Source organism: Cucurbita maxima, unplaced genomic scaffold (assembly GCF_002738345.1).
Source record: "Cucurbita maxima cultivar Rimu unplaced genomic scaffold, Cmax_1.0 Cma_Scf00039, whole genome shotgun sequence".
NCBI lineage: Eukaryota > Viridiplantae > Streptophyta > Magnoliopsida > Cucurbitales > Cucurbitaceae > Cucurbita > Cucurbita maxima.
This window is the reverse complement of record NW_019272055.1, coordinates 177,628-197,413: the sequence shown is the minus strand read 5'-3', so window position 1 is coordinate 197,413 and position 19,786 is coordinate 177,628. Positions and strand designations below refer to the sequence as shown.

At 35.1% G+C, this 19,786-nt stretch overlaps 2 protein-coding genes across 2 annotated transcripts; one reads left to right on the top strand and one right to left on the bottom strand.

Moving 5' to 3' along the window:
* The first annotated feature begins 628 nt into the window (after window positions 1–628).
* On the top strand, window positions 629–2,661 carry LOC111469295 (heavy metal-associated isoprenylated plant protein 3-like). The gene is made up of 5 exons (XM_023114515.1): window positions 629–783; window positions 864–1,011; window positions 1,488–1,732; window positions 1,817–1,904; window positions 1,970–2,661. Exons 1-5 carry the CDS (start codon window positions 775–777, stop codon window positions 2,467–2,469), a joined length of 990 nt encoding a protein of 329 aa, XP_022970283.1. The 5' UTR covers window positions 629–774; the 3' UTR covers window positions 2,470–2,661.
* A 4,920-nt stretch (window positions 2,662–7,581) lies between these two features.
* Window positions 7,582–8,149, bottom strand: LOC111469290 (auxin-responsive protein SAUR72-like). The gene has a single exon (XM_023114508.1). It carries the CDS (start codon window positions 8,095–8,097, stop codon window positions 7,666–7,668), a length of 432 nt encoding a protein of 143 aa, XP_022970276.1. The 5' UTR covers window positions 8,098–8,149; the 3' UTR covers window positions 7,582–7,665.
* Between the last annotated feature and the right edge of the window lie 11,637 nt (window positions 8,150–19,786).

Here is a 19,786-nt window from a genome sequence, read left to right as displayed (position 1 = left end):
AAAAAAAAAAAAAAAAAAAAAAAAAAAAAAAAAAAAAAAAAAAAAAAAAAAAAAAAAAAAAAAAAAAAAAAAAAAAAAAAAAAAAAAAAAAAAAAAAATATATATATATATATATATATATATATATATATATATTATTATTGTCAAAATTTTAAATAATATTTTTGCCTTTTCTCTGACATATATACTTTTCCACTTTATAAGAATTTCCCGAGAAAAATAAAAACCATAAATAATTATATTTTCCATTTTTTAATTTTCCATAAGTGCCTTCTTCAAACCCAAAACTAAGTCATTAAATATTTAAAAAATATATATATATATATAAACATAATTCGACATAACGTTTTAAATTAAATTGGTCAAAATGTCTTCACTCTTTAATTATCATAACCGCAAATTTATGTCTAAATAAATTAATTAAACAATAATTTAACCAAAAATTAACTTTTTTATATTTAATTATTCATAATTTTAAGAAATTTATAATGTATTTATTTAATCCTACTTTAAATTTAAAAAAATCAAATAATAATAAACATAAAAGTGAGGGACTAATTTGTAATTTTCTATCATCCATCCATACATACATACATACATACATTCTCCATGGAGTATGGCACGTCTTCATCGTCACGAACGAAACCGCTTCCTCTGAAATTTCTCTCCCTCTTTATTCTCTCGCTATAAATACTCTCCCTCTCTAAACGGTTTCCCATCTCTCTAATTTCGATTTCGTTTTGAATTTCAGAGGAAAAAACTACCTGAGTTACAATGGGCGAGGTGAGTCGATTCGGATTTTTGCTCTGTTTCTGTTCTTCTCTACGTTTTTAGGGTTAATTCTTTAGGGTTTTGTTGTACAGAAGAAGACGAAGAACGAAAATGAGAAAAACGGCGATGGAGGCGGAGGGAAGAAGAAGGAAGAGAATCCATTCACTGTGGTTCTTAAAGTCGATATGCATTGTGAAGGCTGTGCCAACAAAATCACCAAATGTGTTAAGGGATTTGAAGGTATGATCACGACGGCCATGGCGGATTCCTGTTTTTTCTTTTACTCTGTTTCCACTCTTCTGTTATTTTACTGTCAGTTTCAGATTTAAACATGCTCTGTTTTCGATTTTTGCTTTCCGCCATTACTGAGTAGTGAATCGATAATGCTCTGTTTTTTGAACTGTTAACAGGACCAACATAAAAGGACCCAAATCGGGTTTCCATGTGTATATTTTTCCCCCATTCTGTCATCGTTATGATTTTACTGTCAGTTTCAGATATAAACATGCTCTGTTTTCGATTTTCCGCTTTCCGCCATTATTGAGCGCAGTGAATCGATAATGCTCTGTTTTTTCAACTGTTAACAGGAAGAACAAAAAAGTACCCAAATCGGGTTTCCATTTGTGTATTTTACCTTTCTGTTATTCGGCAATGAAGAAATCTGACACCATTAATGGAGGCGCTCTGTTTTGCTTGTTTGTTTGTTTGTTCTTCAGGTGTGCAGACTGTGAAAGCTGAGATTGAAGGAAACAAACTGACAGTAACGGGGGAAAAAATAGACGCATCGAAACTCCTTGAGAAGCTTTCAAACAAGACGAAGAAGAAAGTGGATTTGATTTCACCACAGAGCAAGAAAGAAAAGGACTCGAAGCCCAAAGTTAAGGGCGATGAAGACCAGACTTCTCCTAATAACAACAAATCCGACAAGAAAACAGAGGAGAACAAGAAGAAACCCAAAGAGGTAAAGAAAAAAACAAGAAACCCCTCTTGGTCCCCTCTGAGATTCCGTTGTTTGATTTTGTTTTCTTCTCTGTTTTCGAAACAGCCGCCGGTGACGACGGCGGTGCTGAAGGTGGCGCTACATTGCCAGGGGTGTATAGAGAAGATTCAAAGGATTACAACCAAATTCAAAGGTAAGAGATAACAAGAAATGGGTTCTTATTTGATTTGATTTGATTTTGATTTGAAATAATGTCAGGCGTTCAAGAGATGTCATTGGATAAGCAGAAGGAGTTGGTGACCGTGAAAGGCACAATGGATGTTAAGGCCTTGAGTGGTTGCTTAACCGAGAGACTAAAACGAGCGGTGGAGATTGTCCCAATGAAGAAGGAGAAAGACAAGGACAATAACAACAACAACAACAACAAAAACAACAACGAAGGTGGTGGCGGCAACAAGAAAGAACCTCCTGCAGCCGGCGACGGTGATGGCAATAGCAATGAGAATGCAGGAGGAAAGAAGAAGAAGAAAGGCGGTAACGGAGGAGCAACAGCCATGGAAGAGGGTGATGGAGGTGGGAAAATGGAAGGGTACAAAATGGAGTACATGGGAATGGGATATGGAGGAATAGGATATGGAGGAATAGGATATGGGATGAGTACTGGTCTCGGGTACGGAGCGGGTGGGGTCGTGGGGGAGAATTTACACGCACCGCAGTTGTTTAGCGATGAGAATCCGAATGCTTGCTGGATCATGTAAGGATAGAAAGTGTAAAAATTTAGAAGAAGAATCCAATGTCTAGTTGGTAATTTGGTTTGTTTTTGGTAGTAGGGGGAATGAAGTAAGTAAGTAAGTAAGGAAGGAAGGTTTTTGTTGTTATTTTGTTGGTTAATATTGGATGGAGAGGGGAATTGATTCCCTTTGGGCTATCATGATGTGTTTGTTTTTTAATATGTTGGCTCTTAATTTGTGCCCATTTTTCTACCCTTTACCCCCACTAACCCTCTCCTCGTACACACCCGAAGAATCTCTTCTCGGAAGAGGTAGACAACACAAGACGGTGTGACCTAAGGGTAATATAGGAAAACAATAAAAAATTTGTCGACCCAATTCGTACCTAAGGGTGATATAGGAAACAAACAAAAATTTGTCTCGGTATCTAGCCAAGCAGGCAAAGATTTACCTCCGTGGAAAGGATGATTCATTCCGATCGACATGAGAGTCCAACTACATTGCATTGCCAGAATCCATGTTGTATATTTGAAAGAGGTTGACCTCCTTGCTTCTCTCATGTTACAATCCTCTTCCCGCCGAGCCCCCTTTCTCCTCGATCCACAGAGACAAAATGGAGGACTGGTGCCAACAGTTCATCACGGAAGAAAGGACTCACTGAGCCGAGATCACTAACTAATACTAATCTAATACTAATAGAATAGAAAAGAACTGTCTTTTCTGTATACTTTCCCCGGTTCCGTTGCTACCGCGGGCTTTACGCAATCAATCGGATCAGTTTTCTTTTATAATCTATTTATGATAACTATCTCTTACATTATTATTATTATTATTATTTTCATATAAATCTTAATGGATTGAAATAAATAAATATTAAAAATAAAAAAATGATTGGGAGGAAGAAAAGGAGAAAGAAGGTAGGGGCAATTATGGGATAGAAAATATAAAAAGAAAAAAGAATAAAAAAAGATTCTTAATTCGGAAACGATTTTTCATAATTCCAAATTCATCCCTCTCTCTCTCTACAAATGGGTCTGAAAAAGTTGTTGGGAGAGAGAGAGAGAGAGAATTAGTGAATAACTGAGGGTGGGCCCCACTCCACCACTCTGATTATTTGCTGCACGTTCCATTTTATAAATAATATTTTATTTTTTTTTAAAATTTTTATTATTAAAAAAAGCCAATATTAATTAAAATGAAAATTCTGTCCGTTCTTCTCTACCAAAAGATCCCTCCCTTTCTTTTTCCTTTTCTCTTTTATTATCATTTCCCCCTTTTTCTTACTTTTTTAACCCTATTATTACTAGGCACGCTACATTTTACCCACTACGACTTGTCCCGAACGTCGAGAGAACTCTTCGTTTACCCGGCCAATGGAGGAAGAAGTGCAAAACATTTTTTCTCCGTTAGAGAAATGAGATCGGGGCCAAAACAATATTATATTCCCATTTCCACTCTGTTTATTATAAATATATTTTTAACGTTATGTTTTCTGTCTTCTCGTAACTCTTTTGTCGAGATTTGTTCAACAAAACTCTCGTCCAAATCTATTCAGGACTCCTTCACATCTCCTTCTTTCTCTGTAATCCTACTACCGGCTAGAGTACGACCAATAACTTGTTTTTGGGTGTTAACCTATAATATGTAGGATGTATGTAATTTCTTCCTATGTTCGGTACCTGAATTGAGTTGGATCAGATATTATTATAGCGAGATTTGTAAAGAAGGGTAATAGAGAGGAGATTAGAGTAGCAATATCATAGGCGGGCGTGGCATAAAATCCTAGTTGGGGTGCACATTGCTTTCTCTTGTGTTACCTTCATCATCATGCCCACCATCCCCTTTTTTCTTTTACTTTCCACAACAATAAACTTTTTCTTTTCTTCTACTTTGAAAAGAAAGTGAAAAAGAAAAAAGAAAAAACAAAAAGAAATTACTCCGTCTAACCTCAACCCAATACGGATTAGGTTAGGTTACGAAGATCTTTTAAACTAATTTGAATTTTTAAGTTGTCAAATAAAGTTTACAATCCAACTTGAATTGGGTTGGGTTCTCAAAGTTATTTGTTTGATTAATTTAAAAAATTATACTCATCTATTACATTCAAATTAAAATTTCATAAAATTCAAATACCAAACATTTATAACTTATAACACATCACTGATATTGTATATAGATGTCAAATGTTTTTAATCATTAAAAAATAAGATTAGATTGTAATCCTATTTTCGAGTCAACCCACAAATTGACCCGAATTTTTCGATTTTCAAAGAATTCAACCCAATCTACCCACATAAAGAAAAAAAATAATAATAAAAGAGAAAAACCTAACTTTTTTATGGTTTGGAATGAAGTAGCTCAGGTCAGATATTCACTGAGTTACAACGCATTACTAACGTTAACTATAAATGTAAAATATTTTTAATTTTCATAATAATTTTAAAAGTAAGGTAAGGTTGAATTGTAATGGTTAGAAATCACGACTCTTCACAATGGTATGATATTGTCCACTTTGATCATAAGCTCTCATGGGTTTGCTTTGTGCTTCCCCCAAAAGTATTCCTTACTTATAAATCAAATCTATTAGTGCTTCCCCCAAAAGTATTTCTCACTTATAAACCCAAGAGAACTGGGACTCACTCTCAATAATCCACCATCCTCAACCGTAACCCTATTTTCAGGTCAATCCAAAAATCTAGTTGTGCTTCCCCCAAAAGTATTTCTCACTTATAAACCCAAGAGAACGGGGACTCACTCTCAATAATCCTCAATCCTCAACAGTAACCCTATTTTCAAGTCAACCCAAAAATCGCTTTGTGCTTCCCCCAAAAGTATTCCTCACTTATAAACCCAAGAGAACGGGACTCACTCTCAATAATCCACAATCCTCAACAGTAACCCTATTTTCAGGTCAACCCAAAAATCACTTTGTGCTTCCCCCAAAAGTATTCCTCACTTATAAACTCAAGAGAACGGGACTCACTCTCAATAATCCACAATCCTCAACAGTAACCCTATTTTCAAGTCAACCCCAAAATCTATTTGTGCTTCCCCAAAAGTATTTCTCAGTTATAAACCCAAGAGAACTGGGACTCACTCTCAATAATCCTCAATCCTCAACGGTAACCCTATTTTCAAGTCAACCCAAAAATCGCTTTGTGCTTCCCTTAAAAGTATTCCTCACTTATAAACCCAAGAGAACGGGAACTCACTCTCAATAATCCTCATTCCTCAACAGTAACCCTATTTTCAAGTCAACCCAAAAATCCAATCCTCGACAGTAACCCTATTTTCAAGTCAACCCAAAAATCGCTTTGTGCTTCCCCCAAAAGTATTCCTCACTTATAAAACCAAGAGAACGGGAACTCACTCTCAATAATCCTCATTCCTCAACAGTAACCCTATTTTCAGGTCAACTCAAAAATCGATCTCAAACCCAAGAGAACGGGGACTCACTCTCAATAATCCTCATTCCTCAACAGTAACCCTATTTTCAGGTCAACTCAAAAATCGATCTCAAAGAATTCAACTTTTGATAAGATTATGAACGCTAATAATGGTAACTAATTTTTTTTATATATTTAATATTGATGTGGGTGTACGGAAGGAAAGTGAGACAAAGAGTTGAGATTCTCAAACCGCATGTGATTAAAGGATATGCTTTTGCCTTCTTTCTAAAGGGTTATTTAAATTTTTGTATTTTTTTAAAAAATAAATAAATACTTTTTTGTATTTAGATATGATGATTGCGTGAGCTCAGTCCCATGTGGGATTTGGTAGGCCCTCCTCAAAAAATAATATAAAATTATATAACTTTAAAGCTTTTCCTTTTCTTTCAAAATATAACCCTTTTTCTTTTTCTTTTTCTTTTTAATACACCAATTTTTACTCGTGTATCTCATTTTAACTTAGAATAGAATCATTCCCATCATTATCTAGAAGTTTCTAAATAAAATATCTAAATATTTTAAAATGTTCTAAAAAGGTTTAGATTTTTCGGGTCTCTAATATAAATATCCATCCACCAAGAAATAAAAATGTGTGCTCTGTATCATAGCTTCTTTGGGCATTCCAGCATTCACCCTAGTCTAGGTAATGGTGCTTTACTTTTACCTGAAAATAAGGGTAAACCTACTCTTGGGGTCAGGTAATGCAAACACGTACATGCATGATGTGACCTATCTTTTAAAATAACATAGCACTGCAGAGTTGGATGTGCGATGCTTCTCCACACACGACTTACCCACGTACACATTGGTCCACCAGGCTGGTCGAATACGTACCTTCTAAGCCTAGCTTCGTTGGGCTAAACACGTTAACACGTCGATGGATACCATGGAGGGAAAGACCCATATGATATCATAACGAACATAAATAACGAAGATACGTATACGTACTAACATAATATAACTAGAAAATATCCCGATGCACATGACATACAATATCTCGATTCAACCCAATTACTTTTAGGGATCCTTTGGACAAACTTAATTTATAATTTTTTTTATTTATTTAAATTGAACGTAACTCAACCTAAACAATAAAAGTTGGATCTAAGTATTGAGTTGGATTAGATTGTACCCAATCCTGTCCTACTTCTAAGATTATTATAAAGATTTAGAATATTTGAATTTTGTATTCATCTCTCTAATGGGCTTGAATGAGAAAAGTAAATGGGCTAAGAAAAGGAGGCCCAAATGAGAATCCAATGAAGTGTTGTTTTTTTAATCGAAATGTGATCTTCCACCATTCTCTCGTGATTGTTCTTATTCGAATTTTGCTTTATCTGTTTCCTCTACTTATGATATCCTTATACTTGATCATCGCATTGAAAGTCTAATTTTGACTCAGCCTTAAATCTTCAGAACAATATATGTGATGAACTTTTGAATGTCGATTCAACTGATCCGACTGTTTTAGTCATCGTGTGATCTTTCTCGTTTGTTTCCTCCTAAGGTTGGCCTCTCCTTCAAACTTACACTAAAACTTTGAGTATGAAACTCATTCATACTCTTGCATATTGGGTATTTAACTTTCTTCTGTCATTGTACATGCATTCGTTCATCAATAAATCTTTTAATTATTATTATTTTAAAATAACGACAATGGTGTGAAGCCAAAAGAAAGTACATCTGAATAGCCACACGTTCATAATTAACCGAAAAACTTATTGAAATTTTGGACAAGAGGAATTCACCTATTAATTAAGAAAAAAGTAAAGTTTCAATAACTTTGAATAATGGCTTTACACAAAGTTCCCCAAGTAAATGCATCTCTAGAATCTCTTTTAGACTCTAACTTCCATTGCTCAGCCAAAATATTCTCAACCTCACATGGCTGACATGGGATTGTCAATGCACCTTCATGATCAAACCCATACTCCTCAGCTGCTTGCTCCAACAGCCTCAAGAACATAGGATGTGTCAAACAACTCAATGGAACAACAAATCGTTTCGGCTCCTCCCCGTCCACCGCCACCACAGCGAAATGCCCTTCTTTCACGTCCTCTGGTACCGACGTCGAGTCCACAACTTCGTCGAAATCCTCATAACTATTCTCATTACTCGGTTTTCGACCTCGAGATAGGCTCTTTTGCAGCTTCTCAACGACAACCTTGATACCGTTCTTTCTCTTCATGCTTCTAGACTTGGCCATTTGAGTATAAAATAGAGAAAAGATCCCTTTTTTAGAGTTTTAATTTGATGGGTTGCTCAAAAATTTATGAAATTAGGTGTATATATAGTGTTAATGTGGAGTGAGAGATAAGATTTGAAGAGGTCAAAAAGGTGAAAAAGAGAAAGGAAATGGCATGCAAGGTTTTGGACTGAAGTATGTGAAGTTAAGTTAGAGGAGACCACAGCATGTGAGTAAATGAGTCCATGCATTCAAAGTTCTATGAAGTGTCACTTTTAGAACTGTCATTTCTGCCTCCAAATTATTGAAGTGGTTCTTGTGGAATGAAACAATTCTAAGCCCATATAATCACTTCATTCTTAGATTATGCTTACTTCTTCAGACTTCTAGATTATTAAAAACGCTACCGAAAATGGAAAGTTCGTCTATGAATTATGTTGTCTAATGTAAAAGATAACACCCGGGTTTGGCTGGTCGAGGAAGTACTCTCCATCTCTTACCTAATTCTTTTGAATATCTGCGTCCGATGCCGACTCAACTTTTTAAATTGAAAAATTGAGAATAAAGATGTGAATCTCATTAATGAATTAGTGAGTAAAGTTGTTCAATGGTTAATTAGGGTATTGATCGAGCTTATTTTTGTGTAAAACTTTGTTCTATTGAAATTATTGAGTTTATCAAATTGAACCAATGATAAAAACTGTGACAATTATTTAAGTTTTAGTGTTTAATTTGATAAAGTTGAAAATTTGTGGTGTATGCGGATAGAAACGAGTAATGAATAAAGACACCAACTACCCTTCTAAATGTTGATGGTTTGATCCCCACCATAAATTAGAGTATTGGCCTGTTCGAGTTGCACGTCGACAAAAATGTGGTGTCTAAATTTTATGAAAATGCGAAAGAAATATCGGTAAAATACCGATACCGATGGATATTCATGAATATTTGGCCTCATCCCATTACAATTAGCGACTCCCACTCAATTTGGGTACAGGACCGCTATAAATTATATCATCAATTTGGAAGGAAAGAGTTTTAACACATGGATTGCTGAAGTCTCTAGTTTATCCACGCTATCGTCTTGGACACCCTGTATCCCACATATATGAAAAAGAGTTCAAATTAATTTTGGTGAATAATTAATTTACTCGGTAATATATTAATTATCTTTTTTAATATATTTAAGTTTTATTCGTAACCTGGTTATCTATATGTTTTTAGTCTAGATTGGGTCCTTAGTCTAACCATTACCTTGGCTCCTTACATCATCTATTAGGGCCTTTCTATTGATGTTAAGGTATTCTAGCCAACCTTAAACTTAATCCCGTTGCTCTATTTATGCTTGCTATAAACTTCAAACTCAGTATGTGATACTTTCTTTCTGTTAAACACGGTCCATCTACCAAGCTCTCAAGTAGCTTGAAGTAGCACATAGTCCACCGTCAGAAATACTAATTGTTCTTAACTTAGCACACAACGCATGAGTCAAGAATCCTTCGAATATTAATAGTCTAAGAATACTCATACACCTCTCATATCATAACTAATTCATGAGCATAAACTAGAGTCATATACACCATTATTATTAATTAACTCAGGAAATTTACATACACTTAACATTTCCTCTTATGCATACAAAGAATACTCGTATCATGTTTGATGATGTATACAATTCAATGCGTGCATCTAGTTTAAGGTGATTTTCGGATTTGCACCATCTCATTGAAAAAATGGGACAAATGATCTAATGTCGCACCTCATCCAACAACATTCTCATCAAGAAAGCCTTTGTTTGGTTTGTATAGGCTTACGATAGCTAGGACTTGGTTGATGCGTTGCTAAAGGTACGGTTGAGGATATTTAGCCTTCCATTACGATTTACTATATGTATCATATTTAATCATTGATCATATAGATTAGAGTATTAAAAGGAAGAAGTTGAGAAGAAGATTCAGAAGTCATGGAAAAAAAAAAAAGGATCGGGTTGCTAAACTGAATGAGCTCTGATACTATGACTTCTGAATCTTCTTCTCATCTTCTTCTTTTCAATACTCTAATTCATATGATCAAGGGTCAAATATGAAACATATGGTAAACTGTAATGGAATGCTATGAAAAACTAAATGTCAATGGTGTTGTATAACCTACTTCAAAGAGCTCTTTGTTCATTCAATAAAGAGTCGATGTATGGTTTCGTAGTTGCCTTTTTTCTTCGTTTGATCTTCAATTCCATGTATGGATTCACATTGATCTAGTCACTAACTTACATCGACAAAAGAAGTAGGATGGCTTGACCTACGGCTTAGCCCGACATGTTTAAGGTTGACGAAGAACTTCCCTTAATTTGATATTGGACCTTAGCTTTCTAAGTTTTTTCACTTATACTGGACTAAATTTTACTTATAACTTTGAAATTTTTATGGTTGAGCCAAAAAAAAAAAAAAAACAAACAAAAATGCACTTTATTGGTATAGACATTTCTAAATAACATGCGAGAATAAAGCATGCTAAAAGAGTTTGTGGTAGTTTGTGATCCTTGGAAGTGGCCACAACCTAGATTAGGATACGAGCTACTAAGAATTTGGACTGTTCCGATGGACAACCTTGAGACTCATGCATGTTAGATTACGAAACACTTGAAGTGGCCTCTAACCTGATCAACCTTAAAATAGGGTTATAACAAAATCCTACCATACATTGATTGTTATGAAAATTAAAGTATTTGGTTTTTGTAACTAATGTTAATGTTAGTGATGTATCAGCTTATGAATATTTGATTCTTTAGGTTTATGAAATTTTAATTATACGCGTAACTTGTATTTTACCTAAGTAAGATTTGTTTATTTAAATAATAAAACAACACCCTATCAATCTAGCCGGAAAATAAAGGGTTGTGGATGACTTAGGTTGTGAACTTTATGCCGGTTGCTCAAGTCATCAATCCAGCCAATATGAAATTTTGAGTTGGTACACAAGATGTTTCCAACCTAATCCAACTCAACTCGTATACACCCATAATCGTAAGAGACCATTTACAAACTATGATATACTTGTCCAAATATGTTATAGTTGAAGCTTACCCCTAACAAAAATTGTCCGCTTTAACCCCTAATGTATCGTCGTCAGCTTCATAATTTTAAAACTTGTATTTTAGGGTGAGGTTTCCACACCCTTATAAGAATGCTTTGTTTCCACCAATGTGAGATCTCAAAATTCACCCCTCTTGAGGACCCATCGTTCTCGCTGACACACCGCTCGGAGTCTGACTTGAATACTATTTGTAAGAGCCAAAGTCCACAACTGCAGATATTGTCTGCTTTGGCCCGTTACATATCACTGTCAACCTCACGATTTTAAAATGCGTCTACAAGGGAGAAGTTTCTACACTTCTATAAAAAAATGTTTTGTTCCCCTCTCTAACCAACGTGAAATCTCACCAAATAATCCCGTAGAACTTTATTTTCATAAAGGTTTATGATTCTTATGTCTATCCGATTAGAGGATATACATCAAACAAAAATGTATTCTTCATAATTGATAAACATAATGCATGAATGATATAATATTGGTTGAATTATTTGATTTGATCTAGATTGCAATGATTGGGGTTTCTAAAAAATATCTTACCAAAACTTTATAAATTTTAATGAGTTTATATGGTAATTTACAAAGGCTATAAACGTAGAAATGTTAAATTAATACATTATGACAATACCAAATGCATTAATATTGGAGACACCAAAGCTAAGCGACAATAAAACATCCACAGTTATCGGTACAGGGAGTTGATAAGAGTGGGACAACAATAATAACATTAATAATAATATTAAAATTATTCTCAAAATGTTCAATATTATGATATTAAAAATTCATTTATTACACTAAAAAAAAAAAAAAAAACTCGATAAACCCAATTAACGTAACCTAAGTTTGGATTAGATTTGAGCTTATATGGATCGTGTTAAATAGTTTGAGAATATTCCTCTTTTAATTATGGTCAAATTATAAGCTAATATCTTGTATTCATTTATTACTCTCCCTATTTTCTTTACAATCTATTTAATCTTGAAAAATTTATTTGTTTCGGTTGAAAAAATTTATAACTCAAACAATTGATCTAAGTCTAAAAGTATTGTAATTTGACTCGATTCAACCCATGAACGCCTCAAAATGAGCGAAAAGTAAACTAATGGAAATAAGAGAAGCGCGGGGAAGAATTAGAATATGTTAAATCACATGTTTTGAAACGTTTCGAGTATTTAATTGATCTCTAGACGCCATTGAATTAGGGGTATAAATAAAAATAATTTATTGGCCCAAAGTTAAAACCTGTGAGACACTGACCCAATATGTTGTGGGAAAGGTATGGCAGAATCTGTGAAGGTACCAAATTAGAGCACGCGAGGAGTTTCCGGAATGTACCTCGGTAACATCGTGTGGCAAGGGATTGGCTCCAATTACACGTGGGATTCCCATCCACCGTCCATTGCTTCTCAGCCTCATCTTCACTCATACCCCACTTCATATTAATTTCAACCAAATATGCAGTACACAATATGAAGAAGATATGTAATGTTGCAGCTGAGCAGATGGGTCTGTGGAGGAAGAAAGCTTGAGCATACATTGCCTATACCTTTTGCTTTTATCATATTCTACTGGCCCCACCTTGTTTTTCTCAGATTTGTATCGTAAACTTTCGGTTTTGTATTTAATAAAACTCTGATCTATTCGATTTTTTTTTAAAATTCACGAGCACAAAATCGAAAGTTTAATATGATAAGATGGATGTGTGAAAGTTTCATGTGAGTAATTAGGATGATCTTCAAACATTAGAAGGAATTCTTTCCTATCGAAAAAACATACGTGCAAGTTTCTGTTCTTGATGTTGCGTGCTTGTCAATTCATTTACTACCTATTGTTTTGACTAGAGTTATGTTGTTTAGGTCTATTTGGGTTTGTGAAGTCTAAATCAATGAGAAAAAGGAACCCGATTTGAAATAAAAGTGTTTTAATCCTGTTATAATAACTTCCTAGTAGATGAGAATATTGTACCGACATGCTTGAATCTCATGAGGTTTCATTATATTGAGACTTATGGCATTTACGGGTACAAGAGTTACAATGTTTTGGTTAACCATAGATTATTCTAAGATTTATTTAACGTAGAAAGTCATTCATGTTAACGCTTTAGAAGGAAGACTTTGCATATTATATTTGTTTAAGCCATGAACTTGTTTCATTACACGTTTCTTGTGTTTAGATTTACATGCAAAAGTCATATAAATTTTTGTAACAAAACCAAAACATGTGATCAATTGACCCAAGGATTATGGGTTCATAAAAAATGGGCCTATTTTTTGTTGAAATAAATTTCTTTGAGCTTTGGGGAAGCTTCGCAAGATGTATAAGATAAGATATTCATCGATTTCAAGAATAATAAAAGATTTGTTCGTTTTTGTTACCATTTGTTGTCATGTATGATGGGCCATTTAAGGCATTGTTTTGATATCCATGCCACTCTAGATTGAAGCCTACGAGTGGAACCCTAGACGTTCACCCCTTGTTCTCCTCTTGTTGATAGTGTACATTTATGTACGCGCATATGGACTTATCAGGCGGAGCATATACATATCCCTTGGTCCTGTCTTCAGCTAGTGCACACTTACTTACGGTAGTCATGGAGGAATAAAGGTCGCATAGTAATGTGGTGGCAGGAGCAGGATCGGTTAAATCGTCCGCAGGTACATAAACTGCTTGAATAGAAGTTATGGACCCTTCCTTGGTAGAAGTAATTCTTTCTTGTAAGGAACCCATTTCGATACTAAGAGTCGGTTGATAACCCACAGTCGAAGGCATTCTACCCAGTAACGCGGATACTTCGAATCCCGCTTGAACGAAACGGAAGATATTGTCGATAAATAGAAGCACGTCTTGTTCATTAACATCTCGGAAATATTCCGCCATAGTTAGGACAGTTAAACCAACTCATCATGACAATTCTAGAAAAGATATTGTCGATAAATAGAATTGTCATGATGCTATGATACAGTAATGTGTATCATAGGATCATGACAATTCTAGAAAACTAACCTTCGAAATTGTCAAATTTCTCTTGATTGACCTATTTCATGAAAATTAATCTAAGATTAACGATCTCGTCGAACCAAATTCTATTTCGATCTACTCCAATAAATTCTAAATTTCATTTTGCAAAATATTGAAAAATAACTTTGAAAATTACAATGTTTTTTTACAAGGGAAGGAACTCTGATTAGTGCATTGGTTGATATTTCGAGAAAAAGTATCATTTTCATTCCGGTCGTAAATCGAGTTTTGAGGAGGAATTCCAGTTGTTCACTAGAGTAGGTTTTATCATTCTGGTTTTGCTTCTTCTTGGGTCAAGACGTCGGTTAGATAAAACCTATGGTTTTATTCACATGTTTCCTCCAATTTCGTTAGTTAGTTTTTCACTTTTGAATATCTGAATTAACGCTCCCTGTTTAATGGAAGAGCGTCACACGTTTGGTTTTATTCACACGTTTCCTTCGATTTCATTAGTTGTTTTTCACTTTTGAATATCTGAGTTAACGCTCCCCGTTTAATGAAAGAGCATATTTTTTGCTGGCTATTTTGACCAACTTGGTTAGTTGTTTAAATATGTGAAACTGAATCAAATGACGACACTCTGAGTCTTCAACACTGAATAAAACTATTTTCTCTCTATTGTGTTTTCCGTTATTTTCTCCTTCAATCAATTTCGACTTTTCCCTCGTCATCGTTTTCCTCCTCAAATCCACCAGTGGTATATCATTGCAGAGGAGCCGACTTTATTAATATTCAAGTTGAATAGCTTAAGTGGTCAGAGTGTCGACTTAATAACACACAGGTCTTAGGTTTAATTTGAAGAAAATGCAAAGCGTGAAAATACACACATTGTGTGGGGTCCATGCCATCCATCGGGACACCGGCCTCGCGGAGATTGTGTTAGATAAAAGCTATGGAAAAGAAAGGAAGGACTACCAAGTCTAAGTTGAAGGTTCGTCATGTTATTATTACTTGTCAATCTCTTACTCTATTCTTAGCAACTAGGTCTTACCCCACTAGGATACTAATAGATAATACATGCAATGTGGTTTAGGAGGGTGCCTGTTAGCATGTCAAGGGGATGTTTGTCAGCATATCCGAGGTCTATGCGCTAGTGGTTGATGTTATGAGTTATAGTGTTAATCTAACACATGCAAAAGCAATTTGGATGTTAGGCACTAGGCACTCTTAGAACATCCATAGTAAATAACTAGCATGTTCATAAGTATTAAAACAAGGTTTTTGAGTACTAACCTTTTGTAGTTCAAATTCCTTTTTCCTCACGAACCGATTTCGAACCACCACTAGTGTCTTCTTCACCAAATTTGTGGGGTTTATTTGGCAAGCATGCAAGTTTGGTTAAACCAAATTTTGACACCTTAAAATTCTATTAACTCAAACATGATTTTAAGTCAACATTTTGACTTTCTTCATTTTATTTCAACAATTAATTTAAATAATTAATTTCAAATTAAAGTAATATTAAATGATTAATTAAACTATTTAATTAATATTTAATATTAATTCAAATGCAAATCCCAATCAATTCCCACCCATATTTGATTAAAATATTTAAATCTTATTTAAATATCTCAAATTCTCTCTTTTTGTTTAATTTGTATATAAAACAAAAATGCGATTAAATATATCGTATATATGTAGCGCATATTCTCTAATTTAAATTCGAACACTCGTCACACCGTTCTATGGTTTAGTCCAATATGAGATAGCAGAGGGACCTAATGAACCTATAGATCATGAGCTTCAACAATCCAAGATTAACCGGTTAAACTCATTAACCTTGTTAACCAACACTGTTAACTACTGGGACACTCCATTAAAGCCTAATAGTAGCACTTCCCTCACTATAGATATATTTCTATCCATTTGATATAACCATGATTAGTAAGTCGATCCTTCACAGGTTGTTCATAACTAGAGTTGGGTCAATGAACCGTTTTACCCCTGAAGTTACTTCTTGTTCCTTACGTCCTACTGATCCTCTAATGAACAATTGGTTTGTGGTTCAACTAGTAAACCGAATCCCTCTCAGGCCAATGAGAGGGTGGGAGCCCCTTGTTCAAGACCTGGAGTCAGTAGTACTTAAGGGAACTACCCCTCTTCTATCCCTAAGAGTGGGTAAGAGTGAATTTCATCTTGTACTCCACGTCCCCAGCCATTCACCCAGTCTTACCCCTGAAATGGGAGGCCTATTGAGTCGGCGAACTCGAGCCACTCTCACCCATGCAAATCTAAGGATAATTCTGAATAAACAGGAGTTCATGGTTAGCTTAGGATTAAAATCGAGTTACTTAGGTCATCGAATGAAAAGAAAATCAGTCTCAACAGTAAACGACATTATAAAGTGAGAGTGATTTTCTTCATGGTTCGATCTTATGCAGTACTCATTGCACAGGACGCCCCCACTCACATGTCTCCGCAATGAGTCCCTCAGTTCATACAGTTGCTTTTGCCCAATAGTAACGGTTTACTCTTGAGGAACTTTATCTCTAGGCTTTTCCAGAGCCTTAGTTGTCCTTAGTGCAGCCTCATAAGTGGTAGTGTCGATGACTTCTTCCGTGCGACGAATCTTTGGGTCCAAACCCATCACAAACTTCTGTAGACTAGCCTACAAGGTAGGCTTGACATGTTCCATAATCCCATCGTAGATTCTCTGTCACCGTTAGGTATGACAAGTATAAGATAAGAAAAGAAATGTCTTTGATTGTGTATGTTGTTGTTGTTTGCTTATTATCCATATAACTTATGCCCGAGTTTGATAGGCTAGATTATTTTATTACTGAAGCATGTTATTTGATTTAATTGTATGCTTATGATGATATGTAATATGATGTAAATTGCGTTAGCGAGTAGTAAACTTAAGTAAAGTTGTAAGTTGGTTTTGGAACCATGCCACCTAGAGAATGTGGAAGAGGACGTTGGAGGAAAAAGACAACACACTATTAGGGGAAGGTGTAGAGGTGAAGAGAGCCCACCTCGCGAGGGTTCAATAACTCGTACAGAAGCAGCTGTGCCACCTCGATTAGTGCTAGCGGCTAGAATAGATCCCATTACAAACCTGATGTGTGAATCGTTCCAAGCGATGATCATACAAGGTAGCCACCCAACAGGGCAACAACTCGCAATCTACTAGAGGAGCGAGATATTTTCGGGATTTAAGCGGTATGACCCACGCACTTTCAGCGGAACCGCAGGGACCCAACAAAAGTTCAGTTGTGAATTTCGTCAATGGAGACAATATTTTTGTTAATGAATTGCCCGAACGATAAGAAGGTGTCTTATACGTCATTCATGCTGAGGAAGGACGCAAAATTATAATGACTGGATAACAGAGAAATTTTTAGTCCTAAAAAAGTACTATAGCCTGGTCACAATCTATTCAAAATTATTGTCATTTTAGTTTCGAGCTAATTCAATTCTATATTTTTAAATTGGTGAAAATTATTTACAAATTTTTCCAATGTTATAGGACACACACAAATGTATTTTTGAAAAAATTGAAATAAAATATATGTAAAAGAGCTATGTTATATGGTGAATAAATAATTTGGTTATGAGTTTCTTAAAACTAAATTTTGTTAAATTGAACCCACCAAATTTTTAAGTTAGTCCAAACCCAACCTGAATCGGTAACCCAAACATTTGAAGTTGATCGATCACTCTTCGGCGACTTTCCAACGGCTCTGTCTCTACAAAAGTTATCTAAGATATCCCTACTCACATGTCTCCACATAAATAGTTTAGGTTAAATCATTTATAACAATTAAAAATTTGGTCATACCCCAACCCACATGTCCATGTTGATTTGGACAAAGTCATCTATAACAATTAAAAAGTTGGTCATATCAATAGTAATATCATTCTAAGATACCCACTTTATCAATAATGTTACCACTATCACCTTATCAACCGTGTTACCACTACGAAAAATCTAGTGTAATTGACGACGTTTGTGGTTCAGGTGGCACTGTCAAGGATAGTTAAAGGGAAGTGAGAGACGAGGGTCTGCTGGAGATAGAGTGGGAATTGTTCTCTCCTTTTTGCATAGTTACCTTCCAAGTAAAAATCTTCATTTTATTCTTACCCAACGTACACATTACACTTAAAAGTAGAAATTCCTTGAACTTTTGGATGAAATTTGAGATCTGAAATAAGTATGGTGATGACATAGAATGATATACTCCGTGTTCATATAAGTTTAATAGTAAACTTTTTCATATCTCAATGTTTTCAACATTTTAACAAATTTCTATTTTAAAAATTGGAACGCCCAATAACGAACGATTAAATTGGTACACCATAGGGACATTGAAAATTTGATAGACAAGCCATAAAAAGAAATGGGAGCAAGAGATATCTGAAGAATCTAATCAGCAGCCACATGTACATCAAAAAGATTTCCCTTTTTTTAGTTTACTTCCACTTGGACAATTGTGGATGTCCCATGTAAGATGCTGCCTCTTATTCCAAATACAGCTAAGCATTGTCATCATCAACTCGTCCCACTCACCAAAAAGTGAAAAGACAAGTGGAAAATAACAGCCATCAAAGGGTCCACGTAACACGCCATGGAAATGAAAAAGAACCAAAAAGTTCGTATTGCTACTACCCCTTCACCTGGGGTTCCTCTACTCTCTCGTTAAGATCCAGCTGTCAGATGTAGATATTTATAATTAAATATAATATAATGTTTGTTCATCCAGCAACTAGATTTTGGACAAATCTGATGTCCTGTTCTCACATTGATTGGAAGGAAGCAGAACCACATGCATTTATATGGTCTTTGGACATTATTCAAAACACCTCACACCTTTGTTTTGTTATCAGAGGCATTATAAGTCTCCAACTTGAATCCAACAACTCCCAAAGTACAGCAATAACTTTTTTGATCTCTCACATTTTAGAGAAAAATCACGTGGCACTTGTAACAAAAGTTCGGATCTGTTAACTAGTCAAGACATTACTTACCTCTTTAAAAGTTAAAGTTCAAATCTTTTACCCAGTTGATCAAAGGAAGATTTGTCGATTTAAAAAGCTCGATCATCTCAAGTTGGTTGAGGCGCTCCAAGAACTTGGCTCGACACTCCTCGCTTAGCCATGGTGCAAAATTGTACGGACATGCACAAAGTTTTGCCCTATACTACCCAGTCAAAGAACTCTTCTCAACAACTATTTATAGTAACCCTTCATCAAAAGAACGCACAAATGAACACACAAATGCTAGGTATCTTTGCTTGATCATTGATCTACCTTGTGTATTCTTTTCAACACATTTAAGTTATTACATTGTTGAAACTTTATAACCGTTCAAGCTCACCGCTAACAGATATTATCTTTGACCTATTACGTATCGGTGTCAGCCTCACCTACACCCTTATAAAGAATGTTTTATTCTTCTCTTCAATCGATGTAAGATCTCACAGACTCGGTCTTCTTAATCCTCCTTGAAGCTATTTGAATCTTAGTCCTCCTTTAAGCTATTTTTCAACACTGTAAAAATAAAATAATCATTGACAGCAATAATATAAGATGAGGTTAAAGAATGGTCCGAAAGAAAATAACCGGTACCATGTGGTCCGTACACTATGCAGAGTTAGAAGAG